The 19881-nt window shown below is 39.0% G+C and overlaps 1 protein-coding gene across 6 annotated transcripts in view; it reads right to left on the bottom strand.

The window, feature by feature from the left end:
- The window catches only part of tanc1a (tetratricopeptide repeat, ankyrin repeat and coiled-coil containing 1a), a 77689-nt gene that overhangs the window by 18311 nt on the left and 39497 nt on the right, over positions 1–19881 (bottom strand). For all 6 annotated transcript variants that reach the window (XM_084129285.1, XM_084129284.1, XM_084129286.1 and 3 more), the window contains 9 exons: positions 19669–19790; positions 16067–16277; positions 14296–14568; positions 12172–12297; positions 10950–11234; positions 10609–10742; positions 8115–8346; positions 6278–6444; positions 4447–5054 (listed from right to left, as the gene is read on the bottom strand). In XM_084129285.1, coding sequence (XP_083985411.1) covers positions 4447–5054; positions 6278–6444; positions 8115–8346; positions 10609–10742; positions 10950–11234; positions 12172–12297; positions 14296–14568; positions 16067–16277; positions 19669–19790 — 2158 coding nt within the window. The remainder of the gene's footprint in view (positions 1–4446; positions 5055–6277; positions 6445–8114; positions 8347–10608; positions 10743–10949; positions 11235–12171; positions 12298–14295; positions 14569–16066; positions 16278–19668; positions 19791–19881) is intronic.

Below are 19881 nucleotides of genomic sequence, written 5' to 3'. Positions count from 1 at the left end.
TTGGAGGAAGAAGAATGATGAGTACCATCCCAAGAACACCATCCCTACTGTGAAGCATGGGGGTGGTAGCATCATGCTTTGGGGGTGTTTTTCTGCACATGGGACAGGGCGACTGCACTGTATTAAGGAGAGGATGACCGGGGCCATGTATTGCGAGATTTTGGGGAACAACCTCCTTCCCCTCAGTTAGAGCATTGAAGATGGGTCGAGGCTGGGTCTTCCAACATGACAATGACCCGAAGCACACAGCCAGGATAACCAAGGAGTGGCTCTGTAAGAAGCATATCAAGGTTCTGGCGTGGCCTAGCCAGTCTCCAGACCTAAACCCAATAGAGAATCTTTGGAGGGAGCTCAAACTCCGTGTTTCTCAGCGACAGCCCAGAAACCTGACTGATCTAGAGAAGATCTGTGTGGAGGAGTGGGCCAAAATCCCTCCTGCAGTGTGTGCAAACCTGGTGAAAAACTACAGGAAACGTTTGACCTCTGTAATTGCAAACAAAGGCTACTGTACCAAATATTAACATTGATTTTCTCAGGTGTTAAAAATACTTATTTGCAACTGTATCATACAAATAAATAGTTTAAAAAAAAATCATACATTGTGATTTCTGGGTTTTTTTCTTTTTTAGATTATGTCTCTCACAGTGGACATGCACCTACGATGACAATTTCAGACCCCTCCATGATTTCTAAGTGGGAGAACTTGCAAAATAGCAGGGTGTTCAAATACTTATTTTCCTCACTGTATATCTGTTCCCTTCATAGTTGTTATTTAACAAATATGCCTTGTATAACTCAAAAAGATTTTATATATATATATATATATATATATATATATATATATATATATATATATATATATATATATATATATATATATATATATAAATATAATTAGAACATTTATTTAAATAGCCTATTTTCTAATCGTCTGAGCTGATATCCTGATATCCGTATAGGCAGTGCTTCGGGCGACCCGAGTTCGATTCCCTGCTTGGAAACCTTTCCTGATCCTGATAAATAAATATTAAAATATCTTCTAATTACTTTGACAATACTAAATGTTAAATAAAAGGACAAAAAAAATCATTCATCCACAACCTCAAATAATTAGAGTAGGACTTGGCCATTTCTAATCATCGGGGGTGCCATGTTCCCCTCATCTAAATGGCCCTACAGATGCTTAATATTGTCCTCATAGACAGCAAAGTTCTCTATGAATCACAGTCCATGAACTTTTCTTTTTATGAGTCCATGTTTGAACCGTGTTAAGTGGCTCACTCTTCAGTTTATAACAGTGATGGAGCTACTGATGCCTTTCTAAATGAGAACACTGAGCAATGTGTGTGTGTTTAGGTGGACAGATAATTGAAGAGTCTACTAAATGAAAGAGAACTACACGAGAGTAATTTCATGTCCAAAGGCTACACACACTCACATTTTAGTTACTCCATTTCTGAACTCAATTAAACCCAAAGAAATCCACATGATAGATGACTGACCTGTACTTCACATGCTTTGCTGTGTGGTTGCTAAGGTGTATGGACTAGTTGTGACACAATGCTATGAAGCTTTGAATGTGTTTGGAGTAGCTTTAGTGGTGTGATGTTTTTACCCAAAACAGATAAGCGTAAGCCCTTCCCCATAGCTGATTCTAAAGATTTCATTGGTCATGTTAATCACAGTGCTGACTGCCTAAACAATTCTGTAACCTTAACCTTAGTATAGCATTGGCACACACATCCTGATAGATAGAATTATCATTTGTTGCAATCTGATCCATCCATGATTTTTCAGAATTCTGAACTCTTCATGACAAGTGGCTGTGTGATTGAGTTTACCAATGAAATTGGCTGTGGGATAAGATTTAAATTTAACTGGTTTGGGGAAAACCAATAACACATTTTAATGCATTGAAATTCACTTGCTAGGATCCCTGGCTCATGAATTGGTATATTATGTACACTAATTGGGCCACTGTTGAGGACCCTGGGTCATTAAACATTGGGACACAGATGACTCTGGCCCCAGACAACATACTTGCTTTGTAAAATATCATCACTGTATTTATCAAAAACAGCAGGACTGATACCCTACTGACATTACTTTTTAAAAGCTTTGGTCACATATCCCTACAATATTTCAGGCATAAATTATAAATGTTAGCTAGATTGTTTTCTGCTGCCTAGAGATGTGCTTATGCTAAAAAATTAATAATGGTTTGTCTTTTCAAATCTTCTAATGCGTGTTAGAAATGTGACAGTTTTATACAGTGAGCATCGATGCTCCCTGGTTCCCTGCTCTTTTTGATCCATGTTGATCATTATTTTCCTGTTTATCACTCTAAAGCGGCTTTGAAACAGTCTGAATTGTATAAAGCGCTATATAAATAAAGGTGACTGGATATGTGTTGTGGAAATTCCAGTGCACTACAGCCAAGGCCAAGTTTTGGCAGTGTCAACTCTTGTGTTTCGCAAAGTTTGCTGCTTCAGTTGTGGTGTTGATTCACATTATCTAGATTATTGTGTAGAGTGATCAGATGCATTTTAAATAACTGCAAAAAACTTAATTGGCCCAAAAATGTTTTTTTTTGGTCCTGGCACAAAATTACCAGCTAACATCATTTGACTAATCATATCATCAGCACATATGAAAGTGTGAACGAGTACTATCATTGAGTAATCAGCAATCATTCTGATTTGATTATAAGAGCAGACTGATTGCTATAAAAGGAGGGAAGACGTGCTTCTGATCATTGTGTTCTTGTGTTAGCAATGGTTACCTCCAAAGAAAGATGTGTAGCCATCATTCACTTTGCATCAAAATGGCCTCTCATGCAAGGAAATTACTGCAAAGAACATTGCACCTGAAAGAACCATTTACCGGCTCAGCAAGCACTACGACCATCTCCTCCCGAGGAGCCGGCTACGAAATCGTGTCAGCACCCCTGCAGAGCTTGCTCAGTATTGGCAGCAGGTGCATCTGCATGCACAATGAGGCGAAAACCTTTGGCCAATGGCCTGGTGTCAAGAAGGGTAGCAAAAAAGCCACTTTTCTCCAAGAAAATCAAGGACAAATTATTTTTGCCTTGACCACTGAACTAGGGAGTTGATTGAAATGCACCCAGAGTAGTTTTAGCACACATTGCTATGAAGTTGCTTGAGTTTCTGAGTAGTTTTAGCACATCGCTATTCACTTGCTAAAGGGTTTTAAAGGTCCCGTATTATGCCCCTTTTCACAAGCTGTAAAATAAGTCTCTGATGTCCCCAGAGTGTGTATGTGAAGTTTCAGCTCAAAATACCCAACAGATCATTTTTTACAGCATGTTTAAATTGTAATTTTTTGGGGCTCAGAAAAACGCGCTGTTTTAGTGTGTGCCCTTTAAATGCAAATAAGCTGCTGCTGGACGACCCAGGGGGCGGAGCTTCATGAGCTCGCGCTCAGTCTCTCAGGACATTTTCATCTCACGGAATGATGATAATATCAGAAACTCTCAGTAACGGTGTTCATTTCGAGTCGGACAATAATGCCTACAGAGTCAGAGTGCTGTATAGAGATGGAACAGGTATAGTTTAGTAGTTTAATTACGGTTATTATAACGTATTTGTCATCTGCTTGTATGTATCCATTATTTATTAATAGCCTACAAGTCTGCTGTTTCGGACCAGGTCCGAATGATGATCAAACATATACTGATGAGTTTAATAAAGTTTATTGTACATCACACAAAAGATGAAGCGTCAGTTTTACTTCAGAAAATCACCGTAAGAGCTGAGTAAACACAGTAAGTTATAAGAAGTGCGCAAGTACATACACGAATTTCGGTAGAGTTGAGGGAGCATTCCTGTGGGCGGAGGTTAGTCAAAAAACTGTTATACTGACGTCATTAAAGAAGGAAGTAGAGGGATGTAGTCCAAACGGGCCGTTCGATGTAGGCGACTTCTGTTAAATAAAATATCTCGCTTGGCATTGAACTTTGAGCTTTATAATTTTACAGATATTATTTATACTCTAACAACAACATTACACACTAACTAAAGTTTGAAACATGGGATCACGAAGAACGGGACTTTTAAGTAGTTTTAGTGCATTGATTAAGTGTTTTGGGCAGTTTTTACGCATTACAATTCCCTTTATTTGGTGTCTGATTAGTTTTAGCACATTGCTTTTCATTTTCTGAGGTGCTCCAAGTAGTTTTAACGCATTGCTATGAAGTTGCTTAAGTGTTCTGAGTGGTTTTAGCACATTGCTATTCACTTGTTAAGGTGGTCTCAGTAGTTTAATCACATAGCTAAGGTGTTTGGAGCATTGCTGTGCGCTATCTGGCAACTTTATAGCAATGTGCAACACGTTAGCAACTTTATCCTTGCCATAACAAGCATGAAAAACACCAAACCAAACCAAACCATTCTTAAGTGTGTAAGAAAAAGCGACATCACTGCTTACCTTGGGTCACACATGAAGTCAGTGCTCTCACCATCCGCCCTCCATACCAGCCACTCCCTAAAGGAGGGGTGGCAGAACATGCGCGTTCTGTCTCGACGGCCAATCAGAAAGCAGGAAAGAGCATCCATGCGCTGCTGGAAGTCCTCCCACTCCAACTCTCCTCTCATGGATCCCGCATTCAGTGCCCGGAAGAGCTGCTCATCCGTCAGAGGGTGCAAAGATGCCAAAGCCACGTTTAGCAGCGGCAACACGCGCTCAAATGCTGAGGCCGATGGGAATTTCATGTTGCACTGCAGCAGATAGAGCTCAGACAGAGACACTGGTATCACCTTATAGCTGGAGCTTTTAATGACCAGGTGACCCTTCTCAAACAGATCGAGAGTTAATTTTAAATAAAGATATGAGCCCTGGCTGCGGGCGACCAGGTGGGCGCTAAGCTTAGAGAGGTTTGCTGGGTCTGCTTTGCCATTGATGGCAATGTTGCTGATGATGTCAGGGCTGTGGTCTATACGGTGCTGGATGTAGGAGGTGAGGTCAGAGGTTATATCCTTGTTGTCATGGAAATCATCCAAAGAGATGATGGGAAAGTGGAGGAGACTGGTGACTTCCTGTCAGATCAACATAAAAGACACATAAAAGTTATAAAACATAAAATAAGCCAAGTTCTTGAAAATGCATTCATCTTGGTTTTATATGGTTTTGCAAAATAACTCAATTTTGATTCCATTTTATACCAAAGAAAAGTTTTAAATGAAAATGTATTTAATATGTTTTAAGGTAGGCATGAAACATCATGAGTAGAAGAATAAATATAATGAATATCATGAATTATTCATTCATAAATATCTTTATGTTGAGGGAGTTGCACCACATGACATTTTAGAAACCTGCCATGTCATAAAAACTATCTTATATATTGAGGATTGACACACAGTCACAGTGTATGAGATAATTTCCTTTTTTTTCTCTACATGTTGGTTAGACCAACTTGACTGACCAAATTAAGACCAACTTTTATTGACGCAAATAAAGCGACAAAATTTGACAATTCCTGTGTACTAATTCAGATGCTGGTAGCATTAAAAAGTGACACATCTTTCTGCCTGCTGCAATAGAAAGACATGCAATTAAATAGTTTGTGGGGACTTTAAGGGATGAACCTTCATTTAAAACGACTGTTATGCACCATAGCACAGGAGTAACGACCACCAACTTTCCAAAATAATCCCTTTTCTTGAATAATTATAGTTCTTTCAAGATTACGGAGTTGTACTGTAACCACTGACAACTGCATGCCCTTGATGACTGCAAGAGGAAAAAATTATTGAATCCTACAAGGACCACAGAAGTCTGCTCATTTGTATCTTACTGAGCATCTTTATCATCATCTGTATGCAAAACACAATAAATGTCAAAACAACTGCAGGATTAATGTTGTAGAATAAACACCGGCAGCCTGGTTGTGTGGGTTGTCTGGCACTTTTGGGTCACTGCTCCAAAAAGTAGTGAGTGAGAGAAAAAGAGACAGTGTATGAGTGTGAAAAGTGTATAGGGACACACATAGCATCTGCAGTATTGCATCACAGCCCTTATCCCCTCTTATATAAGCTTGGCTCCAGAAGGTCGGAGTCCAGCTCTGATCAGACATGGATTACACACACACTAGCCACTGACCAGCATCCAAAGCTCACCACAGCAACCATTCTGAAAGCTCTGATTAAAAAAGGCACATCAGGACACTTTATAGGCTAGAGCTTTAAAACTTTCTGAATGGTCTTGCTTTGTATTAAAACCAGCATAAAAGGGTGCAGGCTGTGCAAAAAAAACTTACCGCTTGGTTGACCCTGACAGTCACAATCAGTTTAAGCCAAATAGGAAATTTAGAGATGATTTTGGTGATGAAGGATGCAATGGTATCTCCATAGTCTGGTTTGTGGAACTCTGCCTCATTTAGACCGTCCACTAGGATGATGTAATCTTCTTCTGGAATCTTACACTCTGCACAACACAATAGAAACGACATGGTAAAACGTACTTGAAGTCAAACATGGACCCAGAGTCTTTTAAGAGTTTGGCATTACGTGGGTGTGTTCAGGTTTTTGTTCAGAAAAGTTACCAGGAACAATTTGTACTGCTGAATGTTTACTACGTGATTTTAGAACACCCAGCACAATAAAAACCCTTCGTTCTTTCACCATATGTTGAGTAGGAAAAAGCGCCTGCAGTCTGTAGTGAAACTCTCACTCTCAATGTTTTTGAGTATTTGCCACTTGACTAATAGCTGCACCCTTCCAAAAAAGTTTTTTTTGAATAGTCAACTTAAAAATGAAAAATGTGCAGTATTTGGAGCTCAACAGCATTATCATTAACTTTCACTTTATAGAAAAAAAGCAGATTAAACATTCTGCCTAACATCTGCTTTTGTGTTCCACAGAAGAAAGTTTTGGAACAGCATGATGGTGAATAAATGATGACATAATATTAATTGTGGAGTAAATTATTCCTTTAAAGTCGCAACCTTTAATTACTTCCATAATGCGGAGTTTTTCGGATAGGATACTCAACAAGAAAAATGAATTTAGGGCAGGATTTGATTTTATTGATCACCAATTGATTGGATCATGAAATTAGGGCATTCGATACCAGAATGGAGGAAAACCTGAATGCAATTTGGCAGTCAATTTAAAGGACTAAAAAACAGGCTAATCTTGAAAGCATTTAAGGCTAACAAGGTTAACATTTCTTTTTAAAATCTATCATTATTTGTCGCAATAATTTATTCATTACACTGAGGTCATTAATCAGAATTAAAATTACTACATTAACTACTAGTATGATTATAGTAAGGCTGCATTAGCTACAACAGTAGCTTAAAACAATGCCTAACTAGCTGTCTCAAATAATAAGTCGGCACAGCCTAAGTGTCATCAATCACAAAGGAAAGTATGTTATTACAATGACTTTAGATTACATAAACTTCTTTTTTCATCACAACTCAAGGATCCTCAACTTCATCTTAGTTACCTACTTATCTTGGAAGTTTCACACATGGAATATTCACCACATTAAGCTACCAAATCAAAAATATGACCCAAAAAAAAGCACATGTGAAAGGTGTAGTTTCACAAGAGACTGTCTCATCTTATATATGATCTACACAATATTAGAAAGCAACAGATAAATAAAATGATTGTTATGAAAACTAATGCATATTTATCATGACCAGCAAGGAATATTTAAAGTCAGAAAAGTTTGCACCATGATGGAATGGGTCTTCAAGTACATATATAGGAACAATTTTAATTAGGGTCATTATGACTTTACCCAACATTATATGTCATATAAAGGCTGTTTTCTCTACTATATTCTCTCTTTAATCTGATGCTACAAACCAGAAACACTGATTTTCAAGAGTTCAGACTGAAAGCTCTATGTCTTCATTTTCATACTCGAAATTTGCTCTAGCCTCATTCTCTAAAATTCCTGTTAAGTCCTTCATCTGTCGTTCCTTGTGATCCAAGCCGTTTCTGAGGACCATCTGTCCACATCCATACTGGGCCAAATTAAATGAGGCAAGAACGCTCTTCTCCCCCCATTACCCCTGAGCAAACATATTTCGTTTTTATTTGATGGTGTGATTAATGACAGTAGCATGTGATGAGTCTCACCTTTGCGTAGAAGTGTGAGGGGCTCCAGGACTCCCTTACGGAAGGCGGCGGCAGGGTCCTGGACACAGGAGCGCAAGCTGAGCAGGCTCTGCAAGTGCGTCTCTCGGAGTAACAGCTCTCGATAAGCACTGAGGCGAGGGGCTCTGCACAGTAAAGCAGACACACTGTGCACAAACTCCGGGACCAGGCATGTGTACGTGTTATCAGCCTGACAATAGTGATACGCAACCACCTGCAGGGGGAACAGAAAGAGGGGAAAACTTTAAAAGTGGGAGTTTTGAACAGGTCGAAAACAAAAAGAAAAGAGTTGCTTAAAGGGATTCTTCACCCAAAAATAAAATTAATACCCAAATGACTTCCTTTCTTCTATGGAACACAAAAGTGATTCAAAAGCTAAAAGAATATCTTAACAGCTCTAGGTTGTTTCCTAAAAGCATTGTAAACCTAAGTATATTGTAGACACCAATTTTCTCTACGATCTACTTATGCTTACAAGGCTTTTGAAAAATAAAATGCAGCCCTGGACTGGTGAGATCAAGGCTCCAAAATGACAAAAAGCACCAAAATAGTACCATAAAGATGGTCCATGTGACTTGTGTGCTATTTTTGAAGTCATATCATAGCTCTGTTTGAGGAACAGAACAAATTTAAGTTGTTATTCACTCAAAAGTGTTGATATCTTGATTCACATTCATGAGGAAAGTACAAATGTAAAAAGTACAAAAGTACAAATCTCAAAAGAGTGATTCATGAACGAATCACTCTTTTGAGACTATTCTTTGAAGTGAATTGGATCAATCTGATTGATCCAGTTCAGTTCATTTAATGACTCAATGATCCAGTTGCAGTTGAGGGGAAGATTATAAGTGAATAATGAATACAATTTTAGTCTGTTTTCACAATACTAAAATATGTCTTCAGAAGTCATATGGACTAAACTTTCATTATACTTTTGATTATTATATTAGTATACATTTTGTGTTCTTTAAAGGGTTATATCATTTTTTTGGTTTATTTCTTTCCTCCTTTGTTTGTTTCCTCTTTGCAAATCAATGTTACATGATCTTTCCTGATAAATCCTGCTCTGTCCTTATTTCCTTACCATGATTTAGTAGGCCAAGGTTCTGACCACCAAATAAAGATCACTGATGTCAATGTGGGCAGTCGTGTGTTGATACAGTTATCTTTCCAGAAGGAACAGGAGCACAGAATGAGTCTTTTTTGAAGTCTTCCACTGGGGGAGGACGTTTTTTGGTTCTGAAAGTTACAGTACTAGGTTTTTCAAAGTACATGGAGCTCTTTTATCTCAAAGATCAAGGAAAATTTGATTTCTCGTGATATAACCCCTTTAAGGTTTGTTTGAATATCATGAATCCCAAATTGTTCTGAAATACTGGAGAATCCAAGCTTCTGAACAGAAGAGAATCTGAAATCGTGGCCTGAAACGACTTCCTACTGGCAGATGGCTGATTAAAAAGACGTGACAAGAAGACTCAACAGAGATGGTTCGGGTCCAGATGTAAACGGAAAACACGCACACATACTGGGCAAAGTGTTGAATATGCAAGTGGTATGCAGTTTGCCTCTGTCACTGAATGGCACATCTAAAACATTGCACAAAACATCATGTGTATTTATAAATAAACATGAGAGCTGCTCTGTGGAATCTCTTTATTTTGCTGTAAACAATTTTTGAAGAGCTTCCATTTTCAAAAACGGCTCAATCAAAAAATTTACATTTAAAAAAAGTGTGTATTTTCTGGAAGTGGGCGATATGAAAGTTCAAGTGTTCTAGATGAATGCGTCATGAAACCCATTGAAATAAACAAGAATTATTTATGTAACATAATGAGAACATGATTTGCATAATTAAGGGAATTAATTAAATAAGGTGAAGATCACACCTGATCAGCGACTACAGTGGACATTCCAAGCCTTTCAAAAGAACTCCAACAAAAGCACAGCATTTACTTTAAAGTTTAAATAGAAATCTTTTGTAACATTATAAATGTCTGTCACTTTTGATCAATTTAATGTGTTATTGCTGAATAAAAGTATTAAAAGGCATTTAAAGTAATTCATCTTCAGCAGCGGTATTCTGCGAAGGTCAAAATAAATGAGAAAAATTTCCTGTGAGAAAATGTATATACCGCAAATTACAGACATTACTATGCGAAGGAGATTTGATTTCTTAGAGGAACCCAGAGTAAAGGCCCATTCACACCAAGAACCAGAACTACAAAAAATAGCAATAACAATAACTATATTAGCATCGACGCCAGCGGACGATAACATGGACGATAACATTCTGTTTATCCTAAGCGCACGCTGCAGTTTTGTCGTCTGCTGCTTTAAATGCTCAAGCTTTAAATGCTTGAGAAATACAAAGACAGTCTGATATGGACAAGAATAAACAAGTATATCTGTGAAAAACAGATTTACCAGACCTCCTCAGGGAAAACTAGTCCTGTCCAAATAGGGGTAAAGTGTGTACCTTGTTAGCCAGGCGTTTGACTGCCCCCTCTCTGTGCCGGTGTGTGTCTGGCGTAGGCGGGCAGCTGTTGCTGCGGAGGGGACTCTGTGAGGGGGGGTTCAGCTGATTGGTTTGATGAGCATCAGTCCCCCGATCTACAACACAAACACACACAATTCCCTATTATTTCACATAAATTCAAGCTGTCACTAAAGTCACTACAAGTGCTGAATATAGGTGTTGCATGTCTGATTGGTTAAAAAATCTGAGACGCTAACTTCAGAATTTCGACTTCAGTTGCTTCATATGGTTTTGGAAAGACATGAGGGTGAGTAAATAATGACGAAATGTTAAACTCTTACTCTGGGGTGTAGCTTCAGGACTGTTGGAGGCGATCTGCCTCATTCGTCCACCATGACAGCTGAGAGCCACTAGCCGTGACATCACCGCTGTCTTCCCGAAACCAACGTTACCAGTGATGACAGCCCCTTTACCCTCACTGGCATCTCCTCCCCCCATAAGCACATCCTCCAGTCGCTGAAACAGCCAATCACGGCCCACAAACACTGCATCCAAAGAGACGCTGGGTACCTCAAACAGCAGGGGTTTGAGCATGATGTCCACTGGTTTGTAGGGTGTGAGACGAGCTGCAGGATTCAAATAACATAGGTGTTAAAATCAACTACACACACACACAGCCAAATCAATGCAGGACAGATTTATAATGAAAAGAGAGTGAATCATAAGAACTTCATTGCTCACATTAAAGATGAAAATGGACCCCAAACACCCCATTTATTTTCTTAATAAATGTCCCTTTTTTGTATTGTGCGTGATTCCTGGACAATAACTGTTCTAAATAGGAAAAAGTTTATTTTCTAACCAACGAAAAAACATGTATTTATTGTATATTTTTTTTTTAAAAAGAAGAAAATATATATATATACACACATACGATTTGCACTGAATAATCGCTCTCAAAAATGTCACATGGAGTTTAAATGCATTGCCAATTCATGCAGTCTTCACAGGGTTAATCTTTATATTACCTTTCATTCATTACAATCATAATGTGTCAATCATTAGATTATAATTTAATGATGGTGGTTGTTGTTGATGTTCTTTCAAATGAACTGAAATAATTAGAAATGACTCTTTCGTAATGTTTTCAAATTTGAAGAACTGATCTGCTGTATTATGTAACAGCATTATATCCAGCTTATTTTTAACGTAAGCGCGGGCGCGGCCATTTCTAAATTGAATGTTTCTGGTGTCATCTGCTTAGTTATTTTTAGCTGTGCAAAACAGCTCGTAATGCTGCTTGATATTGCAAACTGGTATTTCTTATATTATTTCAATGTAATGGTTTGTAGCATGAATAGTTTTCCCATTTACTGCACTTTGTTATTCTTCTAGTTATTTACCTATAGCAGCTAATGAATCAGAAGTTTCGCACATTCACAGAAAATAGCTTACACGTTGCAAAATAAGGCAGATAGCATCTGTACATGAAATGTACTAATATAAGTTATTATAGTGCTCTGTTTGCATATCATTTGGTAAGTTGTAGCGGTTAGTCAGCACCTTTATTCTCTTGACTGCGGCCCCCTGTGTGAGCTCCATGCCAGGGCAAACGCATGGAAGAGCGCTGGGGAGCATTCCTCTGTTCATCCAGATACCGCAGCTCCTCCAGTTTAGTACTGCTAGTGGCTGCAGGGAGAGAGACAGAATGAGAGAAAGAGAGTCATTTAGGGTTGTGTTTGGCTCACAGACAGCAGAGAGATTACATGCCACCTCTGTGATCTCTATGAAGAACAAACACAATCTGCTGCTGTGTGTGGAGGAACACGTGTACCACACACACACACACACACACACAGTTTAATGAGGGGAAAAACATACAAAAGTATGTGAGGAGAGTGAGGGAAGCTGGGATACTTTTTACTTCCTCTGGGCAAGAAGAAATTAATAGACCTAAATATGTTTCAGGATGTCTGCTATCCACTGCAGTTACTAGAATATGTATAGTATATAAAAGCATGACTCAAAATAGTGGTCCAATGACAACGAGGCAGGAATTGGTTTAATATTCTGAATATTTGAATTTCAACATTTTGTAAATGCAGTATTTGTAAAGCAAAGCTTACCATTAGCCACTTGCTCAATTTACCCTGCAGCATCTGGCACACTTTACCCCACTGCTACCATTTTTGGAGAAATTCTTCATTTAATAATTCATGACTAATGTTTAGCCAAAAAATACATTGTTTTATGCACGGGCAATTCATTTTTACTGCTGGAAACGTTTGCTTGCTTAGCTGTTTTAGCTTAAGCAAATGCTTTTCACTTTTCTCATGTGTACCTCTCAATCAAAAGTACAGTAGTTGTATATGAATGGATCACAAAAACTAGGTTTGTTAGATAAATGGATGGCACATCATATCTTATTTACAGACACGCATACATACTGTACCTGACCTGTATTACTCGCTCATAATTCATCCATTTATTCATTCAATCCATCAATCGCTCATTTCATTCATCATTTCTTTGCCCGCCAAATCTACACCCCTCTCTTTCCACTCATCCCTGTACAATCTCCCATCCTGTCCCATAATCTAATCTGCTTGAAACCCATAATCTCTGCAGACGGGCATAAACACAGGGATGATGATTGTCATTTGTCACGTTGCATTCGCTTGTGAAGGGTCTCAAATGTGAAACCATGATCAAGCCCTTTGAAGCTGCAAAGATATAAATACATTAACTACCCTTTCCCTGCTCCGTACCACAAAGATCACCACAGACAGGCACTTGGCGCGACATTTTGCTTTGTTGGAGTCATTCTGTATATCTGACAGCAATTTCCCCATTTAGCTTTACAGCAGGAGGAAATCAAAACCACCCGTTTGCAAAGCTTTGGCAAAGCCAAGCGGTACAGTGCACTGTGCATTCAAATACAATAAAAGCACACACAACACAAGTATACTGAGGGTGCTCCAAGAATGGGGTGTGAAAACGTCCTGCAAAAATATTAATTTTCTAATTAACGCAGTTCTTTTGAACTTTCTATTTATCAAGTAATATGTATCATGGTTTCAACAAAAATATTAACAGCACAACTGTTTTCAACTTGAATAATGGATTAATGGCTGCTTAAATTTTTCAATCACAGGCATAAATTACATTTTAAAATACATTAAAACAGAAAACAGGTATTTTAGATTGTAATAATATTACTGTGATTTGCATTATAAAAAATTACCCAACCCCAAACGTTTGAACAGTAGTGTATATAATCTGTTAAATAGAACAGTGTCACCTATTTGTGGTCCAAAGTACATATCCAATTTTTTTTTATTTTGGTCACCTATTTTAATGTTTTAAAAAACTATTTGTAGTTTAATGTGGTGATGTTTTAGTGATTCAGTATGTGTCTGATTCAGTGAGTTTATTCAGCGAAGAATTCCTCAGAGACTGATTCAAACCGATAACTTTCGAATTTGAGTCTTTTTGAGCAATTCATTACAAAAAGACTCCTATAAGTCATTTGTTTGTGAATCAGACTAAATTAGTTGCACTTCACTTTTGTTTGAGTGAGGTGGAATGATGAATAGTGCTGCAAGAAACACTGAGGTACCAAACCCCTGATTCAAATTTTACCGCACAAAAAATTAATAATACAGCATGTGATCTTTCATTACTCACCTGCCACAGAATTGGGCCGTGGCATAACCAAAGAAGTGCTATGGTACGTGACTGGTCCATCCACAGGTGATGTCATATTGGGTGCCACCCCTCCTGTGGTGCCTGTCCCCAGCTGGGCTTCACCAGACACCACCGGCTCCTCCGAGGTCATGGGAGTGCAGGACGGATGAGCGCTACGCCCGCTCTCGGCCCTTACACCTGCACCACCATCTTTCGCCCACTCCAGACTAGAGCCACAGCGTTCTTCATTCTCACTGGAACTGGTGACTGTTGCTGCAGCATGGAGAGAAAGAGAGAGAGATGAAGATGAATGAGGTGTGGGGGGAGATATTAATGGGAAGGACACAGGAGGAGAGAATGACACAGAAGGACAAAACAAAACATCACAGAAAAGAAAAGAAAACAGGAATTGACTTTTGGCAGTTTTTGAAAATGATTAACAACCGATGATCTTCAAGCATGAGGACATCAATAAGGACTTGTTTGAGTAATTGCTGTCAAGCTTTTTGCTTTAATGCAGCTGTCTGTGACCTTTCTTTACCGCAATCAAATAGAAAAACACTATTTTGGGATTTAAAAAAACCTTCTGATGTCCTACTTCAAGAAACCTCCGGCAGACCTGAAATGAAGACAACGCTGTCCTAGTTTTGATAGTGCACATCTCAGACATATGAGAATTTACAGCACAGGCCAACAAAAACACTTCCAGAAAGTTAACAGACAATAAACAGCTTTGATAAGTCGGGTCTCAGGAAGTCTAGTGTTCGCTTCCTCTCTTGATCACGATCCTTGGAGAAAAGTCAGTTGTGCATAAAGGTAAACACCTCCGTCAGCATCTCCAAGTGTTCCGTAACACAATGTAACACAATACATGCAAATATTACAATGACATAACCACTAGCCGTTTCATGGAGCCATTCACACTGGAGTCGAACATTTACTTGTTGAGCTCAACTAAGATTTGAGCTTTTGGAGCAACAAGTGTACATAACTGAAAGCTGACGCTTCAAAAATCACACACAGTGAACATAATGGTAATCCATACGACCCCAGTTGAAGAACTAATGTCTTTTGAAGCAAGAAAACAGGTACTAAATAATACTAATATTAAAAGTTTTTAATAAACCATCGCTTCCGGCCAGCTGTCATACGCAGGTTCATGAGTTCACACTTGACTTGAGCCAGATGCAAGTGCATTTTGAAACTCACAATGTGCTTCCGTGTCACTTCTCGCATCAGATTCAGCTTACATTAATACTCTAAAAAAAAAATATTGTAACTCACAAACTTTTTGAATTACAGTCATAAGGCATAATTAGCGTTTGAATATAGTATTCCACAAACAAGCATACTTTTGCATCAAATACCTTTAAATTAAATTAAATTAAGCAAAGAATGGGGCTGTCAAAGAATGAAAAATAACTGAACTTAAATTAACCAAACAAAAACGCAAATGATTTCAATTTAGTTAAATGTCATTTCTATAATTTCACTTCAGCAATAAAAAAAAATGAAACAAAGAATTGAACATTTTCCTCTTGTGCTTCTGACAGCTGGATGTCAGACCAGCTTTTAATCCAGCCCGACAGATATGCTTTCAAGCTTGGCGTGAATAGACCATTCATCAGTGGGTTGTTTCTTTTTCATTTTGTGCTCAGTGTGAAAGAGCCTTGAGATTCAAATTATCTACAAAACAACATCTGAATGGAGTCTATACGTTAAGAATGCTGTAAGCAATTTAAATACCATGCAAAAAAGAGGTAGATGTTACCTATGATTCCACTGTCCTTGCTCTCCAGGGTGGAGCTGGGTGTAGTGATGATGGTGGAGGTGGCAGTGGAGAAGGTGCTAGAGGAGATAACAGGAGCCCTGCTGCTGGAGGAGCTCTCAGGTAAGGTGGAACAGGGGCTCTCTGCGCTGGGAGACGCCGTACTGCTGGTCAGAGTGGAGCAGGGACTCGCGCCCTGACTGGACACTATACACTACAGAGTGAGACAGAGAGAGACAGAGGAATGAAAAAACAAGCAAACAAAAAAAAGTAAATAAATATTGCATTAAGGGAAAAAAGAGACAGCAGAGGAAACAAAAAAAGGGAGCGAGGAGATAAAGTGATCGATGGAAACTGTTAAACTTAGCTCTTATGTCCATACAAGGGCAAGGCCAAAAATACTCCAAGCCCTCCAGTCTGCTTTTGTTCCAATATAAGCAACCAATTCGATGCTTTTAGAAACAGATTTAGGCTGCAATGGTGACAGTAACCAACACACAGACAAATGTGCATCCACATTTTACCAGTGTTTACAATGGCAATGCTTTGGTTAGAGATAAAGTATAAATCTGCAAATCTGGGGAGGAAAACAGCCAAGAAGTAAAGGTATAGAAAAAAAGAGAGACTGTTCTATTAAAGGTTTATGGTTTTAAGACTTAAAGGTTTCTTAATCCTGGTTTTATTGTGACAAATTCATCTGTGATGACAACTTTCCAGAATCTAACCTTCTAATCAAGATGGAAAAAATGACGTCCCATTCTACATTTTCTTCTCATTCACTTGCACATGCATCACATTATGGAAATAAAATGGTTGTTTCAATGGTTGGAGTTTCATGTTGACTTTAAAACATTGGTTCTCAACCTTTTTTTCTCCAACACAATATTCAATGCTAATATAAGCCAAGATATTTTCAGTATTAAATGTGACAAAGCTGCTTGTTTTCAAACTATATCGATGTCACACGTTTTTAGGCCAAAATTTGTTTGTCACATACAGCAAACATCTCCTCACTATCCGCTATCTGCCTGTCCCTTGAACACACTGTAAAAAAACGCAGTCTCTGTAGACAGCCAGGGCTCCACAAACGGCAAGAAAAACAAACTGGCCCAGCCTGGACCACGAAACATAACAAACAGTGTTCCAGCCAATAACCGACAAGAATGATTTGGGGGTGGGGGTTGGGGGGGTTAGTGCGCGTGCACATGAAGGGGGGAGTGTGGGGAGTGGAGGAGAGAGAAGCATGAAGAGGGAAGTTAGCTAGAGGAGAGATGTCCTAACAACGACTAACGTTAAAATTGTATATTCTTGAGAATTTTGATATGGCCGACACACGACCAAAGAGACGACGTTCCGATGAACAAATAACAAAGAAGAGGGAAAAGGAGAAGGAACGCGCGAAGTCCCGAATTTACATCGGAAAAGCGTTCAAAAGGTGGCGAGAACTCCGCCGGCAGAAGGGCTTCCAATCCGACATTCAGGTGGCTCGTGGGTAAATCCAGTTTGTTTTTTCTAAATGGTTCATGACTGTTTCAGGAAGCACGGAAGGGAGGGGGAGGGGACGGGATGAGGAGGAGGGAGGGTCGAGCTAGCCTCCGTTTTGTTTGACAATACTTTGAACGTCAACAAGAAGTGATGTCACCCAACATCGCTTAGAGCACCTTTAAGAAATGTATGTTCTTTAATAAAAACGTTTTGTTTTAGCATTTCAGTTAGGTTAGGTTAATATATTTATAGCAATTAATTAATTTAGTCATCCTGCGGCCCCCTTGGAAGTTTGCTGAGGCCCCTGATTGAGAACCAATGCTTTAAAAGAACCAAAAAAGCATTATTTTAATGCTTTAAAAGAACCAGTAATCTGAAAGCAGATTACACCCCAATGTTGGGGTGTGATCTACCTTCTGCAAATCTAGAGGAAGTGCTTACAGGGCATAAACCATCAGTCTAAAACTTACTATGACTTTTCATACTATACAGAGTACATCAAATCCTATATACTACTCTGTCCTATCCTCTTACCTCTCTCCACACTCTATATAGGTCAGGAAGAGTGATGGTGTGTGTGTGTGTGTGTGTGTGTGTGTGTGTGTGTGTGAGATCAGTGTACCGGAGCCCTGGTCCCCAGAGAACTGTTGCCTGCCATCCGCTCACCAATGAAGGATTCTCATCTCGCCACACACACATCAGAGTAAAGCACAGCTCAAGCTTTCAGGTAGAGCTTCATGCACCTGTTCAATAATTTCCTCAGTGCTGCAGCTGAGTTAGAGAAGCGTGCGTAAGAGACACTGTTGCTCCACCCGCATCATCCGTTTTCCCGCGGAGAAACTGCATTACTCACCGGCAGCAACATCTCCAGGGTGCTTCTCCACATCAAAACTGTTTCAATCCTTATAAAGCAGCTGTGCACGTACACGGCACTGAACATGCATAAACCAGCATTCATACTTAATGCACTGCGTTTGAAAAGGCTAAAGGGGAGATCAGAAACTGGCCAATCAGAAAGCACATTCTCATTTGTGATTATGCATGACTGATGAAGCATGTTTGTGGATAAATTCAGCAACCAGGAGCTTTGTGTGCAGCAATCCATAAAAACGCTACATAAGCCTCTTAAGAGCAACTTATATCCCAGATAAACTCCTCAAACCTCTGTATGATGATTTGGAAAGACCAAAACAAATATCTTTAAATGTTAAAAACAAATTGAAAAAGAGACAGAATGAGTTTTGTAACCAGAAACTAGTATATTACAGCTATACAGTGGACACCAGCAGGGTTAATATAGTTAGCTGAAATGAATGCTAAAACCATAAAATACATTTTTGTTGCTTGAAATAAAATAAATGCTAACTGAAATAAATATATTATATATATGTACTAAAACTAACTAAACTTAAAATGAAAACAGAAAATATAACAATAGAAAAATTATAATAATAGTATCTCAATGATACTAAACTAACACTGGACATCACACACACCGATTTAAAGGATAAGTTCGCCAATTTTCAACCAGCTTTGTATTGTTACAATGTGAGTAGTATATGTAAATGAACAATGTGTATCAATCTCCCAGTTTATTGCTCATCTAAACCAAAACGCATCATCCAGCAGACTTTTGTGAAAACTAAAGATCGTACTTCTGCATTTTTGCCACTCTCGGACAGTCTGATCAAGCCCAGTGCATTATGGTTGTTGAAGTTTTCCTACATTATTTGCAAAAGGGATTCTACTGCAAAGACATCAAAGTTTTATAAAAAGCCCATCTTGCCAGTGATAAGTCACCACTTTAAGGGCACAAACTACCTTTTTTTTTAAGTGGAAGTCTAAAACAAAGCTATTCCAATAGTGTGTCTAGAGTGAAAGTGTGATTCTGGAAGAACAGCTCCAGCAGTGTCATCGATCGCTCTGATAAATGACCTCTGGTATCCAGGGCTCATTCGGTGCAACCTGACTGAAAAGAAAATTCAGAGGCCGTTTCCTCTTTCTAAGGATGTTATCGCACTAATCTTACATATCTTCAGTGACGTGATGCCACATGTTTGTATATCAGATTGCACGTCTCTCAGAGTTTGGGTGTTTAGACCTGTAGGGTTCATGTTTACCTGTTTCTCCTCCATGTTTGTTTGTGATGAGGTGGGGATGGCGTCTCCCAGCAGGAAGCCCAACCGTGTCATGAGCTCCTGGACAGCCGGGGAGGAGCCAGACTCAGCCGGCGAGAGCAGCTCTGCACACACACACACATATGCAAAGGTTAGGGAAGGATGAACAAAAAAAACCCACACCCAAAAGCAACATGTCTACAGGTACCCCAAACA

The sequence above is a fragment of the Abramis brama genome, assembly GCF_963993115.1.
Source record: "Abramis brama genome assembly, chromosome: 11".
NCBI classification, from domain to species: Eukaryota; Metazoa; Chordata; class Actinopteri; order Cypriniformes; family Leuciscidae; genus Abramis; species Abramis brama.
This window is presented reverse-complemented; position numbering and strand designations above follow the sequence as displayed.